Source organism: Bos indicus x Bos taurus, chromosome 8, assembly GCF_003369695.1.
Source record: "Bos indicus x Bos taurus breed Angus x Brahman F1 hybrid chromosome 8, Bos_hybrid_MaternalHap_v2.0, whole genome shotgun sequence".
Taxonomy (NCBI): Eukaryota; Metazoa; Chordata; class Mammalia; order Artiodactyla; family Bovidae; genus Bos; species Bos indicus x Bos taurus.
Window position 1 is genome coordinate 9,779,871 of NC_040083.1, and position 18,358 is coordinate 9,798,228.

The following is an 18,358-nucleotide window of genomic DNA, read 5'->3' on the forward strand; positions in this document are numbered from 1 at the left end:
GTAGGCTAACATCTCTTCCTGTGCTTTTGACACGTGCTCTAGCTCATTCAGACCAACAAGCTGAAGCACTACCCCAGCATCCATGGAGACTTCAGCAACGACTTCAGGCAGCCGTGCGTGGTCTTCACTGGACACCCTTCCCTCCGGTTCGGGGACGTGGTCCATTTCATGGAGCTCTGGGGAAAGTCGAGTCTCAACACGGTCATCTTCACAGGTGAATCAACCAGCAAACAAAACCCTGTGCTTCCCACTGGGACCATCCCTGAATACCTGTAGGATGTTACCTACCACGTAGAGACCCCAGGAAGAATTGACAGTAAGGTGTAAATATGATACTGTTGTTGTTGTGTCCGACTCTTTGTGACCTCGTGGACTACAGCACACCAGGCTTCCCTGTCCTTCACCATCTTCCGGAGCTTGCTCAGACTCATGTCTGTTGAGTCAGTGATGCCATCCAACCATCTCATCCTTTGTCACCCACTTCTCCTCCTGCCTTCAGTCTTTCTCATCATCAGAATCTTTTCCAGTGAGTCGGCTCTTTGCATCAGGAGGCCAAAGTATTAGAGCTTCAGCTTTAGCATCAGTCCTTCCAGTGAATATTCAGGATTGATTTCCTTTAGGATCGACTGGTTGGATCTCCTTGCTGTTCAAGGGACTCTCAAGAGTCTTCTCCAACACCACAGTTCAAAAGCAACAGTCCTTTAGATCAGTATTCTGTTGTAAATACGAAAGGATAAATCACCAGCAGGCGGAGGAGAAGAACAAACAAAGTGTCCCATTAGGTGACTGCACTGGACAGGGCTTTCATAGCTGTTTTTGTAGATTTTGTCCCCGAGACAGGTTTCTGGTCTAGAACTGCTGTTGACAGGATTTTGTAAGCTATTCAAAAACTGCAGGAATTCCAGTGATCAGTCTCGTCTCACCCTTAAGGAATTACTGACTGAGATGGATCTTTCTCCTTAGGTTATAGTTTGCTCTGGCTTGGGGTTTTACTTAATCATTATCTTATCAATCAGGGTCTTCAGATAGTCTTGGGATTTGAAACTCTCATAGGCATTGAAGTAAAGAGCCTTGATATGAAATCTAGGCGGAGTTACTGTAATCTCAGCCAGGTTACTCGCCTCTGTAAGATGAGACTGTAGGTGGCTCCTCCTCGGGCAGCTCTGTGCTTTTAGTGAAATGTTATAAGGAAGGAGTTCTTACAAGGCCTGGCCCAAAAGCCTGGGGAGAAAGGACCGGTTGCCTTCTGGGAGTTTTCTAATGACTTTTAAGACATGAGTGGTGGAGGAGTCTAGTTATGCCCAAAGCCTTGGGGCCAGGTGGCCCCTTCCCTGTGCTCAGCAGTGGGGCCAGCCAGAGACCACCAGGAACATCCCAGTAATCAAACAGACTTGGGTGCTGACTCTGCAGTGAGTTGGGGAGACTGCCAGGGGAGGCGGGAGGCTTCACAGGACATGGTCAAAAGAACTTACAGGTTGGGCCTTGGGTGGGGTGATCTTGGAGATGGGCTCATTGCTCCAGCTTGGTGTCATCAGGACTGGAAGTAGTTCTCTGGTTGGACATCTTGATTCTTGTCTAGAGGGTTAGAAGAACAGAGCCAGGACAGGGTGGCATTTGCTTGTTTTGAGGTTTGGACAGGGTTGTGGTCTTGCATTCAGGCATGACTACAGAGGGCCTTGTTTCGGTCTTGATCCATGGTGGTCACCGAGCAGCCTTTTGTGACATCGGCATCGTGTGGGATGGTTTGTGTGCAGCGGGAGGACGTCGCCTGGCCTCGAGTGACGGAAGCACTCAGAGGAGCAGCTGGTAGGGGCAGCTGTGCTCCGTCCAGGCCCCCTGTTAGCCACAGGCAGAGGAAGCCAGGCTGTAAGGTTCACACCGCCCAGAGCCTCACCATTGATTGCCAGGTTCGGCTAAACAGGAAGTCATCCGGAGAAGGCTATCAGCAGTAGGACTAAGAGGGAGCTCCTGTTCTTTCTGAGGGATGTTGGCTCTGATGTGACAGTGGGCACAGTAGGACAAGGCGCAGAAGAAGTGTCACGAGACCAGAAACTTCCCTTCAGCCAGCTGAAAAGAAAGCAAGGGCTACATGACTGTCCGTACGTGTGTCACCCAGCATTTGTCTGGGTCAGGAATTTATATTTAAACTGGTGTGCTGCACTTCCAGAGCACAAGCTGTATCATTTACAGTGTCTGCTAGGTTCTGGGACACTTTTCCTGGTTGTGTGACCCCTGGGAATTGTATCCATACAGTGGATACTCAGTATCCATCAGAGAGAGATGGTCATCCCCCAGGCAGGTCAGGCTGCTTTGGGGGTTTCTGGGTTCTTCTTGGGTAGACAGGATCCACCGGAAGAGTGAGCATTTAGAAACCTGGAAGCTCTGTGCCTTCTCCAGAGTTCCCCGGGGTAAGGAGCAGTGCGTGGAAGCCGGGGGCTACGTATGGGAAGTGGTGTCCTCATGGGGCACAGGCTGTGTCAGGAACCTACAGGTCATTTTTCATGCCAGGACTAAGCCAATGCTTTTGGCCCGAGGTGGGCAGCTTTCTCAGTTAGAGTAAGCAGTCCTTGGCAGGCCAGCTCCAGTGGGGCTCCGCAGAGAACAGGCCGGCCAGTGAGGCAAGGACGGTTCCTGGGCGCTGGACAGGCACTACGGATGGGCCAGCAGCCTCAGCACAGGCGTCTTGTTGACACAGGTCACGATCCTTCTCTTTCTTCTTTGCATCCTGTCGAGTAGGAGGCGTGGGACTTGTCTCTTGCGTGGGGGTGATCTTTGAGCTCTTGCTTTGAGTGGCCTGGGCCGGACTTCTCCACTGTGAAGTCACCACTTTTGTATTAATCAGTATCTCTTGGGGGACACTTTGAGGCTGTCTATTCATCTGGTCCTCCCCAGAGGTTTATCTAATTTTCCCAGCATCTATTGATGATTCTGGTCTGAATAAATTATTCCTGCGATGGCTGCCAACGCATGACTTTTTTTTTTTTTTTCCAATTTCATGGTTTCTTCTACATTTGTTAGTTGGCATCTTGTTGCAAAGAAGAGCTTTCTTCTCTCCCTCATTTACTTAGGTATCCCTTCATTGTCTCATCTCTCTCTGTCAGTGTTGAAAACCTCGAGTTCACACTCCTGCCTGCAGTTCCACGTCCGGCCTGCAGCGCTTGGTCCGGCCTCTCCCTCTGCCCAGCGATCACTCCTCTCCCCCCAGTCAGGACTCTGTCTCCTGTACCCGCAGGGCCTTTGCTGTCTTGCTGTCCATCCGCTGGGCCTTGGGCATGCCAGCCGCTTCCTCACATGGCCGCACGTCTATTGCTTTCATTTTTAACACTTACTTTCTTGGCTGCACCAGGTCTTAGTTACGACCCGGGGGATCCAGTTCCCTGACCAGGGATCAAACCCAGACACCCTGCATTGGGAGCGCGGAGTCTTAGCCACTGAACCGCCAAGGAAGCCCCCGGCGCCTTCATTTTGAATTTCCTTTCTTGCGTTCCCCTTAGAACCCGACTTCTCGTACCTGGAAGCACTGGCTCCCTACCAGCCCTTGGCCATGAAGTGCATCTACTGCCCCATTGATACACGACTGAATTTCATCCAGGTGTCGAAGCTGCTCAAAGAAGTGCAGGTACAGGGGCGGGGCAGTGGGGGCCCACTGTGCCGCTTGCTCCCGCGTCTGTGCACTCTGCTCTGCAGACGAGGGCTAATGTCCTCACCCCCGCCCCCCAGCATGCTCGGCCCAGTACCCTCCAGGTTCCAGACTAGTGGGCTTTCCACCCTGAAAGAGGTTTCTCCTCTAAAAAAAAAAAATCAAAAGTGGAAGGAAAAGCAAGCCTAAGCAGTGTATTATTTTTGACAAGGACCACTTGTGTCCAGTTGGGTGGTATTTGGCCGAAGTAAACACTGGCTTCCTAATTATTTTTCTCCCAAGATAATAAAAGAAGACATTTATAAAAACAAAAACCAAAAAACTCTGACGTGGTGTGTCCTCCACAACTGAGGACACGACCTGGCCATCGCCCACTGCCTAGGACCTGGGGGCCTACAGGTCCAGACCGGAGACCCAGCCGAGCACAGAAAGCCACAGCTCTTCTTCGCCAGCGAGTCAGGGTGCCAGTCAGTGCTGCTGAGGGACAGAGAGGCTGCCCTCCAGGGACTGGAGACCCTTTGAGAATGGGCCCTTGGATGTCACCCTCAGGCTTAAATAGAGGGAGAAAACAAATGCACAAAACAAAGGCAGTAAATCCCTTGCTCATCACCATGGCTTTCCTTGAAACTTCCGTGCTTCCCCCCCAACACTGTGGTCACTGGTGACTTGGGTTTGAGAGGATGGGAGCTCAGCACGGCCCTGTGGTGAGCCTGGGTGGCGTCTGGGGAGGGTGAGGTCAGGACTGGGCCTGCTGCCGCCTCACGCCCTCCTTCCCCCAACCCCTCCCTCTCGATCCTCAGCCCCTCCACGTGGTCTGCCCCGAGCAGTACACCCAGCCACCCCCGGCGCAGTCCCACCGCATGGACCTCATGGTGGACTGCCAGCCGCCCGCCATGTCCTATCGGCGCGCCGAGGTCCTCGCCCTGCCCTTCAAGCGTCGGTACGAGAAGATCGAAATCATGCCGGAGGTGAGCGTTGGGCTTCCCGGGGCTTCCCCAGGTTTCCGCTTGAGTCTGGAAGACTGTCCTGGGGTGGCTTTCTTTGCAGTTTGTGTCACACATGGATGAACCAAGGTACACAGACCCTTAGCAGGTAAGCGGGAAGCGGGCTGAGCTTTTCAGCTGCCTCTTTGGCTGCAGCAAAAGTGAGCTAGCCCTTAGTGAACATCCAGAACGTCCAGCCCTTCGTGAACTCTTCGTGAACTCTGAGTTGCAGCATTTGGGATCTGGTTCCCTGTTTAGGGATCCAACCTGGGCTCTCTGCACTGGGAGTGCGAAGCTTCAGCTGCCGGACCACCAGGGAAGTCCCCTTCCTCCTGTTTCCAGTAATGAAGTAACAGATGTCAACACCAGGCCTGCTGGAGTGCCGCTTATAGTAAAGTTCAGTGTGTCACCCAGGGGGTCGGAGCCTGGAGAACAAATAATGCGGTTGTCAGCTCTGTCATTAGCCACCTTAGGCTTGTGGCTCTCTCGTCCTTCCTGGACCTCATTTGCCAGTGAGGCTCAGGTCTCACTGAGTTCAGCAGTAGATGGAGGACATGAAAGTGACCAAAAAGTAAGGAAAGTTTACATCCCTGCATGATCATCATTTGCATGCATTTTAGTAGAACGTAAAGATTTTATTCTGTGAAGATTTTGTCCTTTAATCCCAGTGAGTGTAGAGCCCCCAGCTGATCTGGGCCGTGGCGGTGCTGGGGCACGTGGCGCACGCCTTCCCGTGGGGATCGCAGCGGGGTACGCGGGGCCACTGTCGCCAGCAGCGGCAGCCTTGAGAACCTGTTGGAAATGCAGGTTTCTGCAGCCCCACCTCAGTCCTGCTGAGGCAGAGACTCCAGGTGAGGCCCAGCCTCTGGGTCTCTGCCAGCCTCCTTGTGGGCCTGATGCCCGCTAAAATTGGAGAACCACTGGTGTCAGAAACCAGGTGTCAGTGACCAGGTGTCAGTTTCCAGTGTGAAAGGCAAAAGTAAGGCAGAATTGGGTCTCCGGAGCCCAGGTGGGATCCCTGCTCCTCACCTGAGAACCAGCGCTCTGGACAGCCTCCTTTTGTTTTTAAGGCCCCTTGGCCTTCTCAGGCCTTGATTTGTATGACCCTGTCATAAGATTCATTTTTCCATAAAAGTGTGCTTGTTCATTCTAGAAAACTTGGGAAATAAGGAGGAAAAGGATACAGACAAAAAAAAAAAGTCAATCCTAGTTTGAATACCAAACATAATTACTATTCCAATTTTTGTGCATTTGCCTTGTCTGTTCACCGTGTTGTGGGTGTGTTTGAATCATGTATCATATAATCCCTTTGTCATGTAAAGGTAAGTATATTGTGTCATTCAAGATGGTCTATCGTGAATGTCTCATCATTTCACTGTTCCTGTATTGGTGGATATTTATTATTTCTGCATTTTCAAATTGCAAATAATACTTTTAGAAACATGCTTTAACATAAATCTTTGTGTGTGGGATGTAGAGAGAGAACTAGAAGTATCATTTGGTTTTGCCTGGGAAGTACAGGTGAGAGGAAGGAGTTAAAAGTCTGTCACGGTTCTTTCGGTTTTGCTACAGCTAGTGGATGCTCATCTCTCCCCCAGATCAGCTCCCTGGTAGACCCTCCTTCTCTCTCCCTGCTTGTGCAAAGCGGAAGCCCTGTCGTCAGCCCTCAGGGGCCTCCATTAAGAGAAAACCTCTGTTTCTGGGGTGGCCAGTGAATGCGCCCTCCTTCCCAGAGATGTCTTCACTGAGTCGTCTGTGGGCTCCGGATAGATTTCCCTGTGGCTGAGCTGCCACTTCAGAGTCTCCTTGGAGATGAATTTATTCCTGGGGCCGCCCAGGGAGAGTCCCCCGCCTGCTCAGCTCCCACACTGCAGTCTGTGAACCGCCCCAGGACAGGTCTTTGGCTTTACAGGTCTGCCCGGCAGCCTGACCTTTGTCAGCGCAGCGTCAGAAGGTAAACGGTATTTGTGAATGGGCGTGGCCGAGCGCCTAGAGCGCACGGATCTCTCAGTGGGAACATTTCACACTGTTACATTCTTTTCTCTTTTTAAAATTTTGTTTATTTTTGGCTGTGCTGGGTCTTGCTGCACGGGCTCCTCTCTAGCTGCAGCGTGCCGCTCTCCCGTTGCAGTGGCTTCTCCTGTTGCGGAGCGTGGCCTCTAGGGCACGTGGGCCTGGTAGTTGCGGCGCTGGGCTCTGGAGCGCAGGCGCCATAGCTGTGCACAGGCCCAACCGCTCTGCAGCATATGGGATCTTCCCAGATCAGGGACTGGACCCGTGCGTCCTGCACTGGCAGGTGGAATCCTTACCTCTGAGCCACCAGGGAAGCCCCCACCTACCCCCCCTTTTTTTAAGTTGAAGTACAATTGACCTGCCTTCCTCCATGTTAGTTCCTGGTGCATAATAACATGGTGATTCAGTGTATCTCTACATTACAAAATGATCACCACACTAAGTCTGTTACCATAATGGTACAGTATTATGGACTGCGTTTCCCATAATGTACATTTCATCCCCTTGAATCAGTCTCGGTCACCTATTTGAGAAATTGGTCATTGCCTCCCTTCTGGCAACCACCTATTTGTTCTCCTTAACTGAGTTTGTTTCTTTGTTTGTTCATTTGTTTTGCTTTTTAGGTTTCACTTGTCATAATACCCTCTGGGTCTATCCATGTTGTCACAGCAAAATTTCATTGTTTCTTTATGACTAATATCCCGTGTGTGTGTGTGTGTGTGTGGCATCTTCTTCATTCATCCATCAGAAGACACTTAGGTGGCTTCCATATCTTAGTTAGCTATAGTAAATAATGCTACCCTGAACACAGGGGTGCATGCATCTTTTCAAATTAGTGTTTTGTTTTCTTGGCGTAAATGCCCAGGAGTGGACTTGCTGGGTCATCTGGTAGTTCTGTTTTTAATTTTTTGAGGAACCGCCATACTGTTTCCATAGCACCTCCACCAATCTGCCACCCCACCAACAGTGCCCCCGTGTTCTCCTGTCTTATATTCTCACCACCAGTTATTTGCTGTCTTTTTGACAACCACCATTCTGACAGGTATGAGGTGACACCTCGTTGTGGTGTTGATATCCACTTGCCTGATGATTAGTAACTGGCCATCTCTATGTCTTATTTGGAAAAATGCCTATTCGGGTCTTCTGCCCATTTTCAGAGTGGGTATGTGGAGTTGTAGGAGTTCCCCGTGAATTCTGGATTAGCTGGTGCATCATTTGTAAATACTTTCTCCTTTACCGTAGGCAGCCTTCTTGTTTTATTGACCGTATCCTTCATTGTGCAAAAGCTTTTTTTTTTGATGCAGTCTCATTTATCTTTGCTCTTGAATCCCATACTTGAGGAGATACATCCAGAAATAAAATTGATAAAAGACCCATGTTGAAGGTGCCTGTGTTTTGTTCCAGGAGTTTCATGGTTTAAGGTCTTATATTTTAAGTCTTTAATCCATTTTAAGTTTGTTTTATGTGGTACAAGACTTTGCATATCGCTGTCCAGTCTTCCCAGTAACATTTATGGAAGAGACTGTCTTCCCCATTGTATATTCTGGCTTCCTTTGTCATAAATGACCATATAAGCATGTGTTAAAAAGACTTTGAATCACTGTATTTACATTTTCATTTGTCTCCAGGTATTTTCATTTCTTCTTTGATCCCCTCAGTGGCTCATTGTAGAGTAGCACATTGCTTAGCCTCCATGCACTTGTGTGAGTTCTTTTCATGTAGTTGATTTCCAGTTTCATAGCATTATGGTTGGAAAAGATACTTGATATGATTTCAGTCTTCTTAAAATCTGCTGAGACTTGTACTGTGGCCTCACGTTTGATCTGTCCTGGAGAATGTTCCACGTACACTTGGGTAGAAGGTATATTCTGCTGTTTGTGGACAGAATGTTCTCTCTCTCTATTAAGTCCATTTGGGCTAATGTATCATTTGAGGCCAGTGTTTCCGTATTGATTTTCTGTTTGGGTGATCCATTCACTGATGTAAGTGGGGCGTTAAAGGCTCCTGCTGTCATTGTACAACTTTCGGTTTCTCACCGTCCATCCCTGAGCTGGGCATGGTGGCCCAGCGTGGCCTCCTAACCCCTCACCCTGGGCAGCACGGCTGCAGCACCCTCTGCCCCCAGTTTACAGGGAACCTGACTGAAACCCCCGTCTTTGCTCCCAGCTTGCAGACTCGCTGGTGCCCATGGAGATTAAGCCTGGCATTTCCTTGGCAACCGTCTCGGCTGTGCTGCACACGAAAGATAACAAGCATGTTCTTCAGGTATCAGGGGAGGCTGGGCTGGGCTGCAAGAGGAACCTCCAGGGCCTGTGGGGACTGGAACCCTTCCTCCTGAGAAGGTGCCGACATTCCAGCCAGCTGCCAGGACAGTGCTGCCCACACCAGCAGATGGTAGAGGTCAGACTTCCTGAGGGACCAGATCTGAAGGGAAGGGCACTACTTATTTCTCTGGCTATGTGCCTTGGAGAGAGAAAAGAGAGGAGAAACAATTATTCATAGGGACGGGGTCGCCCACCATTCTAGAGCCATCACAGCTCCAGGAGCATCGGCTCCCCCAGTGGTGCTCAGGAGACAAACTCTCATTGGGTGTCCGTCCTGAGCCCGCAGGCATGAGGTGGGAGGGAAGGTAGACCCAACAGCAGACGCAGCCCCTGCCCTCGGGGGCCCCAAAGCAGTCAGGCCAAGGGCTGGGAACCGCTGTTTGGGCCCCCGTCTTCACCCTTGTGGGGACCCCCGTCAGGGCTGGGCTCTGCCACTGTCGGATGACAGTGTTGTGTGCCCGTAGCAGCCGCTTACGGTGCTGGGCGCGGGACCAGGTCCTGACCCGCCATTGTCTTATTTAGGCCTCACAGAGTCCTCTACTATCACCACTGTAGGGGCAGTTGCTCTGCCCTTCGTTTTCTTGACGGAAGGACTGTAACCGGTCAGTCTGGCCCCACAGCCTGTGTCCTCAGCCCTGGTACCTACTGCTCCAGGCCCAGCTGCCAACGTGGGTTATTAAGAATTTACTTAGGAGCCTGGGGGGCTACAGCCCACGGGGGTCACAGAGTCGGACACGACTGAATTGAGTCGACTGAAAATTAAAAACGGATCTTGCTAAAAGGAAGGTGTCTTTGCCAGCTGAGGTGATGATTCTGTGGCTCGTTGGCTTTAGCTTGTGTGTACTGTGTGGAGATCCAGCTGGACAGCCCTGAACACAGGGCACAGCGGCACCGGGCCAGGCCCTGGCCCTCCCAGGAAGAGGGTCCCACGGGTGGCCTGCACCGACCTGGGGCTCCTAGGTGATTTCTTGACGAGACCCCTGTTTTCCTCCTGCCCAGCCTCCGCCCAGGCCCACCCAGCCCACAGGCGGCAAGAAGCGAAAGCGGGCAAGTGATGACATTCCAGACTGCAAGGTTCTGAAGCCTCTGCTGAGTGGCTCCATCCCTGTGGACCAGTTCGTGCAGACGCTGGAGAAGGTGAGCGCTGTAGGCTTGCGCATGCGCCGTCTGACCACGCTGGCGTCCCTCCCGGGAGTCCGTGCGCTGTCCCCGAACCAGGTGGGAGCTTTAGAGTTAAGAGGGGAGCTGACCTTCCTCCCCCTACCCCACTACCAGGCTGCCACAAGACTGCGCCCCAGCCCCACTTCTTGTGGGAACCAGACCAAAGAGGAGCCTTTCTTCAGAAACAGCTGTGACACATCGGGCAGGGGGCAGGCCAGGAAAGAAGGGTCTGCCCCCTTAGGGCCCCACTTTTGTATGAGAAGACCCTTTGCATGGCCGGCTCAGAGGAGATGCCAGTGTGGTGTGGGAAGAGGGGTCCTGATCCCCTGGCGCTCAGGGAGTGGGGCCAGTGATTCCCAGATGGGAGAGAGAAGCAGGCGGTCATGGTGGAGGATGGTGGTCCCTCCCCCAGGTCAGCACCCCTCCCACTCTTCCTCCCTGGTGGCTGGTGGAATAGATTTCATGACTACAAGTAAGAGGAAAAAGACTTTATTAACCTGAAAGTGTTTTGTAATTCTGGCTTCAGAGACCACTGTTTTGGCATCAAAATTAGAGTCCTTGACAGAAAAGAGAAGCAATTGGCTAAAGATAGTATTTTTCATGCTGCTGCTTGCGGGAAGAACTGCAGTTAGCACTAGAAACTATTCCAGGAAAAGAGATTTTCTTCTAAGTTAGTTACTGCCTTTTGTCCAGACTAACTCAGTACCTCAGTGCTTTCCAATCTTAAAGGCTTTGTCTTTGTTGGGCTCCCCTGACCCCTAGAGATGTGGGGACACCCCTTGGGGACCCCGTGTGCTGTGCACACACCAGCGTTCCTCCTGACCATGTCTTGCCCCCGGCTGTACTGATGGGACTCACACTTCACTTGTTTCTTGAAAACTTGAAACACCTTGCTTTCCCAGAAAGATCTTATTTACTTCTGTCTGGCTCTCCCAGGAGTTGATCTCTAGGACCCGACTATTTCCCACTCCAGTTTCTGCCCCGATCTCCTCATGCAGGAGGAACATCCCTTTCTGCGCCAAAGACGGAGAACCTCCCTAGGTCATGATTATTACCTATCTTGTGTCCTTCTCAGGCAAATCATTCTTCTTTCCACTTCTTTTCTTCTTTCTCAACTTTACATCTAATGTGTAAGGAAATTCTGAGTTAGCTTGGGAGGGGGCCCTGGAGAAGTATTGGATACACTGCTTCGTCTTCCCCTTTGGCAGGGACTTGCCAGATCACAAGGTCACTGGTACCTGTGGTGAGGAAGGCATCTTCCTGGGACAGGGTGGAGGGTTTTTACAGGTGTGGCCCAGAGGCTGGGATGGAACGCCCAGCCTCCTCAACCCAGGTGCCTTGATGTGCTCCTCAGATGATACACAAAAGCTTAAGCAGGTGGTAGGAATTCTGTTGTGTTTTGTATGAGATTTTTGCATGGTTGGGAGCTTCACCTGGAATTCTATTGCTGTAGTAGGTCCTGGGACTGCTCTGAAGAACTGTATTGAGGAGAGTCCAAAATGCCAGTTTCTAGAATGTTCAGTGTAGCCAACGCTGGAAAGGAAAGTGAAAGCGTTAGTTGCTCAGTCGTGTCTGACTCTTCGCAATCCCATGAACTGGAGTCCGCCGGGTCTCCTGTACTGCAGGCCAAGTCCTCACTTACCGTGTGAGCCACCAGGGAAGGAGCATCTCAGACGCTAAAATGCCTTCCTGCCCCTTTTCTCTTGGTGCAGCACGGCTTCAGCGACATCAAGGTAGAAGACACAGCCAAGGGCCATATCGTCCTGCTGCAAGAAGCCGAGACCCTCATCCAGATTGAGGAAGACTCGACCCATATCATCTGTGACGACGACGAGGTGCTCCGGGTCCGCCTGCGGGACCTGGTCCTCAAGTTCCTTCAGAAGTTCTGAGGGGAAGGCCCGTGCCGCCTCCACATCCCCGGACCCCTGCGTCCTCCACAGCAGCTGCCAGCCCCCAGCGGAGGAAGGGAAGACCCGCAGCTGGTGGGTCTCGGTGGTGGTGGGCTCTGGCTCGAAGAACAAAGAAGCGGCTTTTGAGATACCTTCTCAGGAGTTACAGCCAGAACCTCGCAGTCTAGATTCTCAGCACTGTTTGAGGAAAGAGCTCTCCCTTTAAACTTTAGGCGTGTGTCCTTCCCAGGCCTGCGTAGCCAGGTAGGTAAGGCAACAGGCTGAGGAGGAGTGAGAGTCACAGCAGCTTTGCGTCGGGTCAGTGGTGGGAGGAACGTGAAAGATGACTTGTGGCCTGTTTGTCACAGTTTCACAGGCCTCAGGCAGAGCAACTGGTCTTTGATTTTATTTTGTTGTCTACAGTGCTGTACCTGGTAAGAAAGACGATGCCAGGAAATTAGCAAAGGTTCATTTTCTTTTATAATGTGAGCTCATTTTGTTAATAAAATTTATTTTTTTATAGAAGTAGCTGTGTTCTGTTGAACCTAGGATTTATGCATTCACTTAGCATCTATGAAAAGATATGAAAATATACAGAACTGAACTTGGCAAATTTTAGTTTGGTGTGTGCATTAATGTATTTCTTCAGTTGTATAAAGGGGTGCTTAACTTGATCTGAGCTGTATCTGTATGGAAAACAGCAGCACAGACCGCTAACACTGACCTTGGCCTTCTGGGGGAGGGCCTGAACTAGGCTCCACTCGCCTGTCACTGCCCTTCCCACAGATTGTCCGCATGCCTGCACATTAAACTCAGACGCCTGCATCTGCAATAATGGAATTGTTGGAAACAGGTATTTACCAGCTTCCATCTAGTCTAAGATAGCGTCAGTTGTCACACTCATGCCAGCTCTGTATTAAGATGTGGGGGTGGGGAGTAGCACGCAAGTCTTAGAACTGACCTACAGCAGAAGCAAATGCTTACCATCTTTTCAAACTGGTTGAAATTCAGTTGGAAGTCAGTCCTCCAGCCTGGGCAGCAGCAGAGCATCACAGCAGGCTTGAGTGACCCAAGAACTGTAGCATGTAAAACTCTACCTGCTCAGATTTTACAGAGAGTTGACTGTCAGTTCTCTCTCTGAAATGGCCCTGTCCCTGGGAAGCAGTTCTTCCTTAGAGAAGGGAAAACACAACTTCATTTTTGCCATCTCCAGCTGGGCCAGCCTTGGTTGGATACAGACATGTTTCCACAGGTTTGTGCTTCCCAAGGTACAGGTCACTCCAGTCGAGGGGCCTAGGGTGTGTCCACAGTAAACAGTGGGGGAAGATGGACATCGCAACAGATGGACATGCCAGGGCTATGAAAATTTAGCTCGTGCTTAGGAGAGTTGTAAATATGCAGCACATGAAGGCATGCTTCCTAACAAAATTTGAGAGGAATCAAGGTAAGGTTTTTTAAAGTTTTCTTAACATCTTGAAAAATGCAAAAGCAGTATAAAATAGAAAGAAATCAATGTCCTCTAACAGTGAGTGACATGCCCAGGAATGGCTTGGGTTTGTCCAAGCTGTGGATTTCTGTTAAGGGCTTAAGTAATCCCAGGGAATCAGTTCCAAGGTCTTACTCGAGAGAGGGTCACTAGAGAGACACACACTCTGTGAGTGTAAATTAGTTGATAGACTGTTGGGCAGGAAATAATTAGGAAATTATGAAGGTTTCGGCTATCATCACCACCTACTTCATGGCAGAAGCCAGTCAAGAAGACACGAAGAATCATTTGTTAGAGCAGAGAAAATCTAGATCCTGCCCTGCAGAGTGTTAGGAGACAGCGTGTATGAATAACTGCCTAGAGTCTGGGTATCTGGATACCAAACCAGACCGGTGAGAAGACGACCCAGAAAAAACGGTGGGACCTGCTGTCGGAAGCGCAGCCCATTGATACCAACCTGGGGCAGAGGCTGATGTTTAGAAAAATGCTAATAAAATCTAATGATTAACCTCGTGATGACATAGTAATTGAAAAGCCATTAAAACCAGTGAGAAGGAACCCGGTTTTCTCACTTCTTTGCTTTCTGTAAAACAGCATCTATTGCCGTGTAGCAAATTATCCCGTTTAGTAGCTGAAAACAGAGAGCATCTAAGTGCTGGACAAGGAAACTGAGGTACAGAGGGTGACTTTCCCAAAACCCATCGCCAGCAAGTGGTTTCTGCCTCACTGTACCATCATGTGTGACCACCAGGGATCACAGAGCTGGCGAAGAGGAGACAGCCCTGTTCATTCCTTTTTAAGTAAAGGTAACAAACTACTCTTCTTGACCCCTGGACGGCTTGAAGCTTTGGGGCCTCACAGTTGTCCTATTAAGGCAGAAGTTGGCTTTTCCAAACTACAGGCTTACCTTGGAGATACTGTTAGTTTGCTTCCAGACCACGACAATAAATCTCAATAAAGCAAATCACATGAATTTTTTCATTTCCTAGTGCATGTAAAAGTTACATTGATATTGCAGTCTATTAAATGTGCAAGAGCATTTTTTTTAAGTGTACAGACCTTAATTTAAAAGTAATGCTGTTGGAAGCATGGCACCGATGGGCTTGCTCGACACAGGGTTACCACAAACCTTTGATTTGTTAAAAAAAAAAAAAAATGCAGTACCTGCAGAGAACAATGAAATGAGGTTTACCTGTACAATGAAGTATCACCAGAAATGAGAGTGAAGAAACCTCCAAAGCTGTATGATCACGTATTCACGTGAGCCCAGCAGCCTGGTGAGGAAAGGGGGCCCAAGTCCAGTGTTTCCCCAACAGCCACGAGGCAAGTTGAGTGCCGTCTCACCGTCTCATGCCACACTGTGAAGGCAGAAAACCTCAGTGCTCACAAACTCACCGCTGTGCAACTGTGGGCAAATAACATTACTCTTTCAAACCTGCTAGTTTAGTCACTCAGCCATGTCCAACTCTTCGCAGCCCCATGGATTGTAGCCCGCCAGGCTCCTCTGTCCATGGGATTCTACAGGCCAGAATACTGGAGTGGGTTGCCATTTCCTTCTCCAGGGGATCTTCCCAACCCAGGGATCGAACCTGGGTCTCCTGCACCGCAGGCAGATTCTTTACCACTGAGCCACCAGGGAAGCCCTAGAATGCAGTAAAAATAACCAATTACAATTCTGAAGGAAGGTACCACTGAATTATGGAGATGGATAGTGTAGAACTGAGGCAAACTCGTCTAGTCTTGCTGAAGGCTGCAGCCAACACTGTTCCTGGATCACATTTTAGACTTAATCACATCGTAAAAGCATTTCACCATCTATAGATTCAATGCAATTCCTCTCAAAATTCCAGTTGCAACTTTCAGAGAAGAAAAAAACTCTAAAATTTGTATGGAAGCACAAAAGATCCTGAATAGCCAAAAAAAAAAGAAAAAGAAAGCTGAAGGCACAGTTCCTCATTTTAAGCTTAATAAAAGCTCATAAAAACAGACACATGGGCCAGTGAAACAAAATTGAGAGCCCAGAAATAAATGCACACATACACATACAGTCAACTAATATCCGACAGGGGAGTCCATAAGACTCAGTGGGGAAGGAACAGTCTTTTCAGTAAATGGCATTGGGAAAATCAGATAACCATGCACAGAAGAATGAATTGGTCCCCCTCCCCCTTATACCACTCATAAAAATTAACTTGAAAGAATAAAGACTTACACGTAAGACCCAAACTGTAAACGTGTTAGAAGAAAACGGGGAAAGCTCGACACTGGTCTTGGCAACAATTTTTGGCAATGACACCAAAAACAAGCAACAGGGAGAAATCAACAACTGGGACTAGTAGCAAACTAGAAGGAACTCTGTGCATGGCAGAGGGACCCAACAAAGTGAAAAGGTGATCACATGGGAGAAGATATTTGCAAACTATCTGATTGAGGTTAATAGCTAAAATATATAAGGAGCTCATAGAAATCGATTGCAGAAAACCACCTCACTTAAAAATGGGCACAAGACTTGAATGTACATTTTTCCGAAGACATAGGGATGGCCAGCAGGCGCACAAAAAGGTGCTCAACACGATGAGCCATTAGGGAAATGGAAATCAAAACTCAATGAGGCACCATTTCACACGGGTCAGCATGGCTACTACCAAGAGATGAGAAATACCAAGTCTTGTCAAGGATGTGGAGAAAAGGGAACCCTCGTGCACTACCGGTGGGGGTGTCAATTGGTGCAGTCACTATGGAAAAGAGCATTGCTGTTCCTCAGAAAGTTAAAAGTAGAACTGCCATATGATGCAGCAACCCCAATCCTGGGCATATACCCCAAGGGAATGAAAAGTTACCCTGAAGAGATTGCTGCATCCCCATGTTCACCGTAGCATTATTCAAAATAGCCACGACACGAAAACTGAAGTTTCCCTTGATAAAGGATTTTTTAAAATGTGGGACATACACAATGCACAATATTCAGCCATTAAAAAGAAGGAATTCCTGCCTTTGACAACAACATGGATGGACCTTAAGGGTGAAATGAAATGAGTCAGAGAAATGCCAGCACTGTATGCCTCACTCATGGAGAATCTCAAAGATGAGGAGTGGTGGTTGTCAAGGGCCAGATACAAATGTCCAGCTAGAAGATGGCTAAGTTGTAGGGATCTAAGGGACAGCATTGTGACTATAATTAACGATGCCATAGGACATACTTGAAAGCTGCTGAGAGTAGATCTTAAAAGTTATTACCACAGAAGTGGCAATTATGTGACAGGACAGAGTTAACCTTATTGTGGTAATCATTTCTCAGTGTAATATGTGTATCAAATCATGTTGTACACCCTCAGCTTACATATGCTATATATCAATAACATCTCAATAAAACAGGGGGGACTTACATGTATTACACTTAAGCATTTTTTGAGTCATAGAACCACACATCATTGAGAGGTGTTTTGCACACATCTTACCATTAAGCATGAAGAATATTTCTTCTTTCTCTTATATTATTATTTGAAGCCACTGGGAGTGGGGGGAAGAGATAAGTCCTGTGCATGATCACTCTTATGCTAGCAGAATTTATCTTTTACACTTCTCTACAATAAACCATGGCAATATTTTCTAAGGCAGTTTATGTCTCCGTGGCATACAACTATGAAATCAGTCACAAATGAAAAGTAACTGTAATTCACATACTGTAATTTGGGTTTACCAAACACATCATCAACTAAAGGTTTCCTAAGATTACATAAATTTTTAACTAGATTACAATGTTCACAATACTTTCAAAATAAAGAACTTTGATGTTACAAAGCCTTTTCCAGTCGTCTGTGGGCCCTTCTACCCCTCTGAGCATTTATTAACACCTGTTATATCCTGTGCATTGCTTGTCTCTGAGGACTTAGCTCACCAGAAGAACAGACCAGGTACAGGTTCCTCCCAGACTTCTCCTAAGGATACAGGGGCAGATTTCCAGGACTATGAGCAAAAGACTACTTACACAGAAAATCTTCAGTGCATGAAGCAGGGCAGCAAAGCCAGCGCTCTGGGACAACCCAGAGGGATAGGATGAGGCGGGAGGGGCATTCAGGACGGGGAGGGGCGGGGCGGGGGGGGGGAACACATGTATACCTGTGGCCAATGCATGCTGAGGTATCACAAAAACCATCACAATATTGTAATTATCCTCCAAACAATTAAAAAATCCCAACAACTACTAGAATTAGTAATATAATAAGTAATTAGAAAAAGAACTTTTTAAAAATCAGCAGTTCCACTCATAATAGTGTGAAAAGAGGTACTTAGGAATAAACTTTTGAAAAGATGTGTAAGATCTCTACATAAAAAGCCTCAAATTTTTTGATGATAGAAATTAGGGAAGATCTGAATACATGAAGAGAGAACAGCATGCTTATGGATTAGAGACTCAGTATTATTATATTTCAATTCTACCCACTGGTCTACAGATTCAATATAATCTCATCAAAATCCCATAACAGCAACAATAAACAACCCAGTTTTAAAAAGCTTTTTAAAAAAATTTTTATGTGGACCATTTTTTAAATCTTTATTGTTACAGTATTGCCTCTTTTTTCATTTGTTTGTTTTGGTTATTTTGACCATGGCATGTTGGATCTTAGCTCCCCAACGAGGGATCGAATCCCCTGCCTTGGAAGGCAAAGGCTTAACCAGGGAAGTCCCCAACCGATATCTTTCCAATGGGCAAAGGACTTGAATAGTCATTTCTCTGAATAATAAATGCAAATGGCCAATAAGTACATGAAAAGGGACTGCCCATGGTTAGTCGTTAGGCAAATGTCCATCAGACCCTGGGTGAGGTGCACTCCACATCTATCTACTAGGATGGCTATGAT

General features: G+C 48.4%; 1 protein-coding gene and 1 long non-coding RNA gene across 2 annotated transcripts in view; one reads left to right on the top strand and one right to left on the bottom strand.

Annotated features, from left to right (window-relative positions):
- The window catches only part of INTS9 (integrator complex subunit 9), a 127,128-nt gene extending 114,278 nt beyond the window's left edge, over positions 1-12,850 (top strand). The window contains exons 12-17 of the mRNA XM_027549012.1: positions 43-214; positions 3,495-3,619; positions 4,441-4,608; positions 8,803-8,901; positions 9,960-10,097; positions 11,834-12,850. Of these exons, the coding sequence (XP_027404813.1) occupies positions 43-214; positions 3,495-3,619; positions 4,441-4,608; positions 8,803-8,901; positions 9,960-10,097; positions 11,834-12,010 (879 nt within the window). The 3' untranslated portion in view covers positions 12,011-12,850. The remainder of the gene's footprint in view (positions 1-42; positions 215-3,494; positions 3,620-4,440; positions 4,609-8,802; positions 8,902-9,959; positions 10,098-11,833) is intronic.
- Positions 10,595-15,682, bottom strand: LOC113896907. The gene is made up of 3 exons (XR_003512178.1): positions 12,995-15,682; positions 11,764-12,441; positions 10,595-11,654 (listed from the first exon to the last, which is right to left on the bottom strand). It is a non-coding gene; the product is annotated as an uncharacterized LOC113896907 (long non-coding RNA).
- Positions 15,683-18,358: the final 2,676 nt, after the last annotated feature.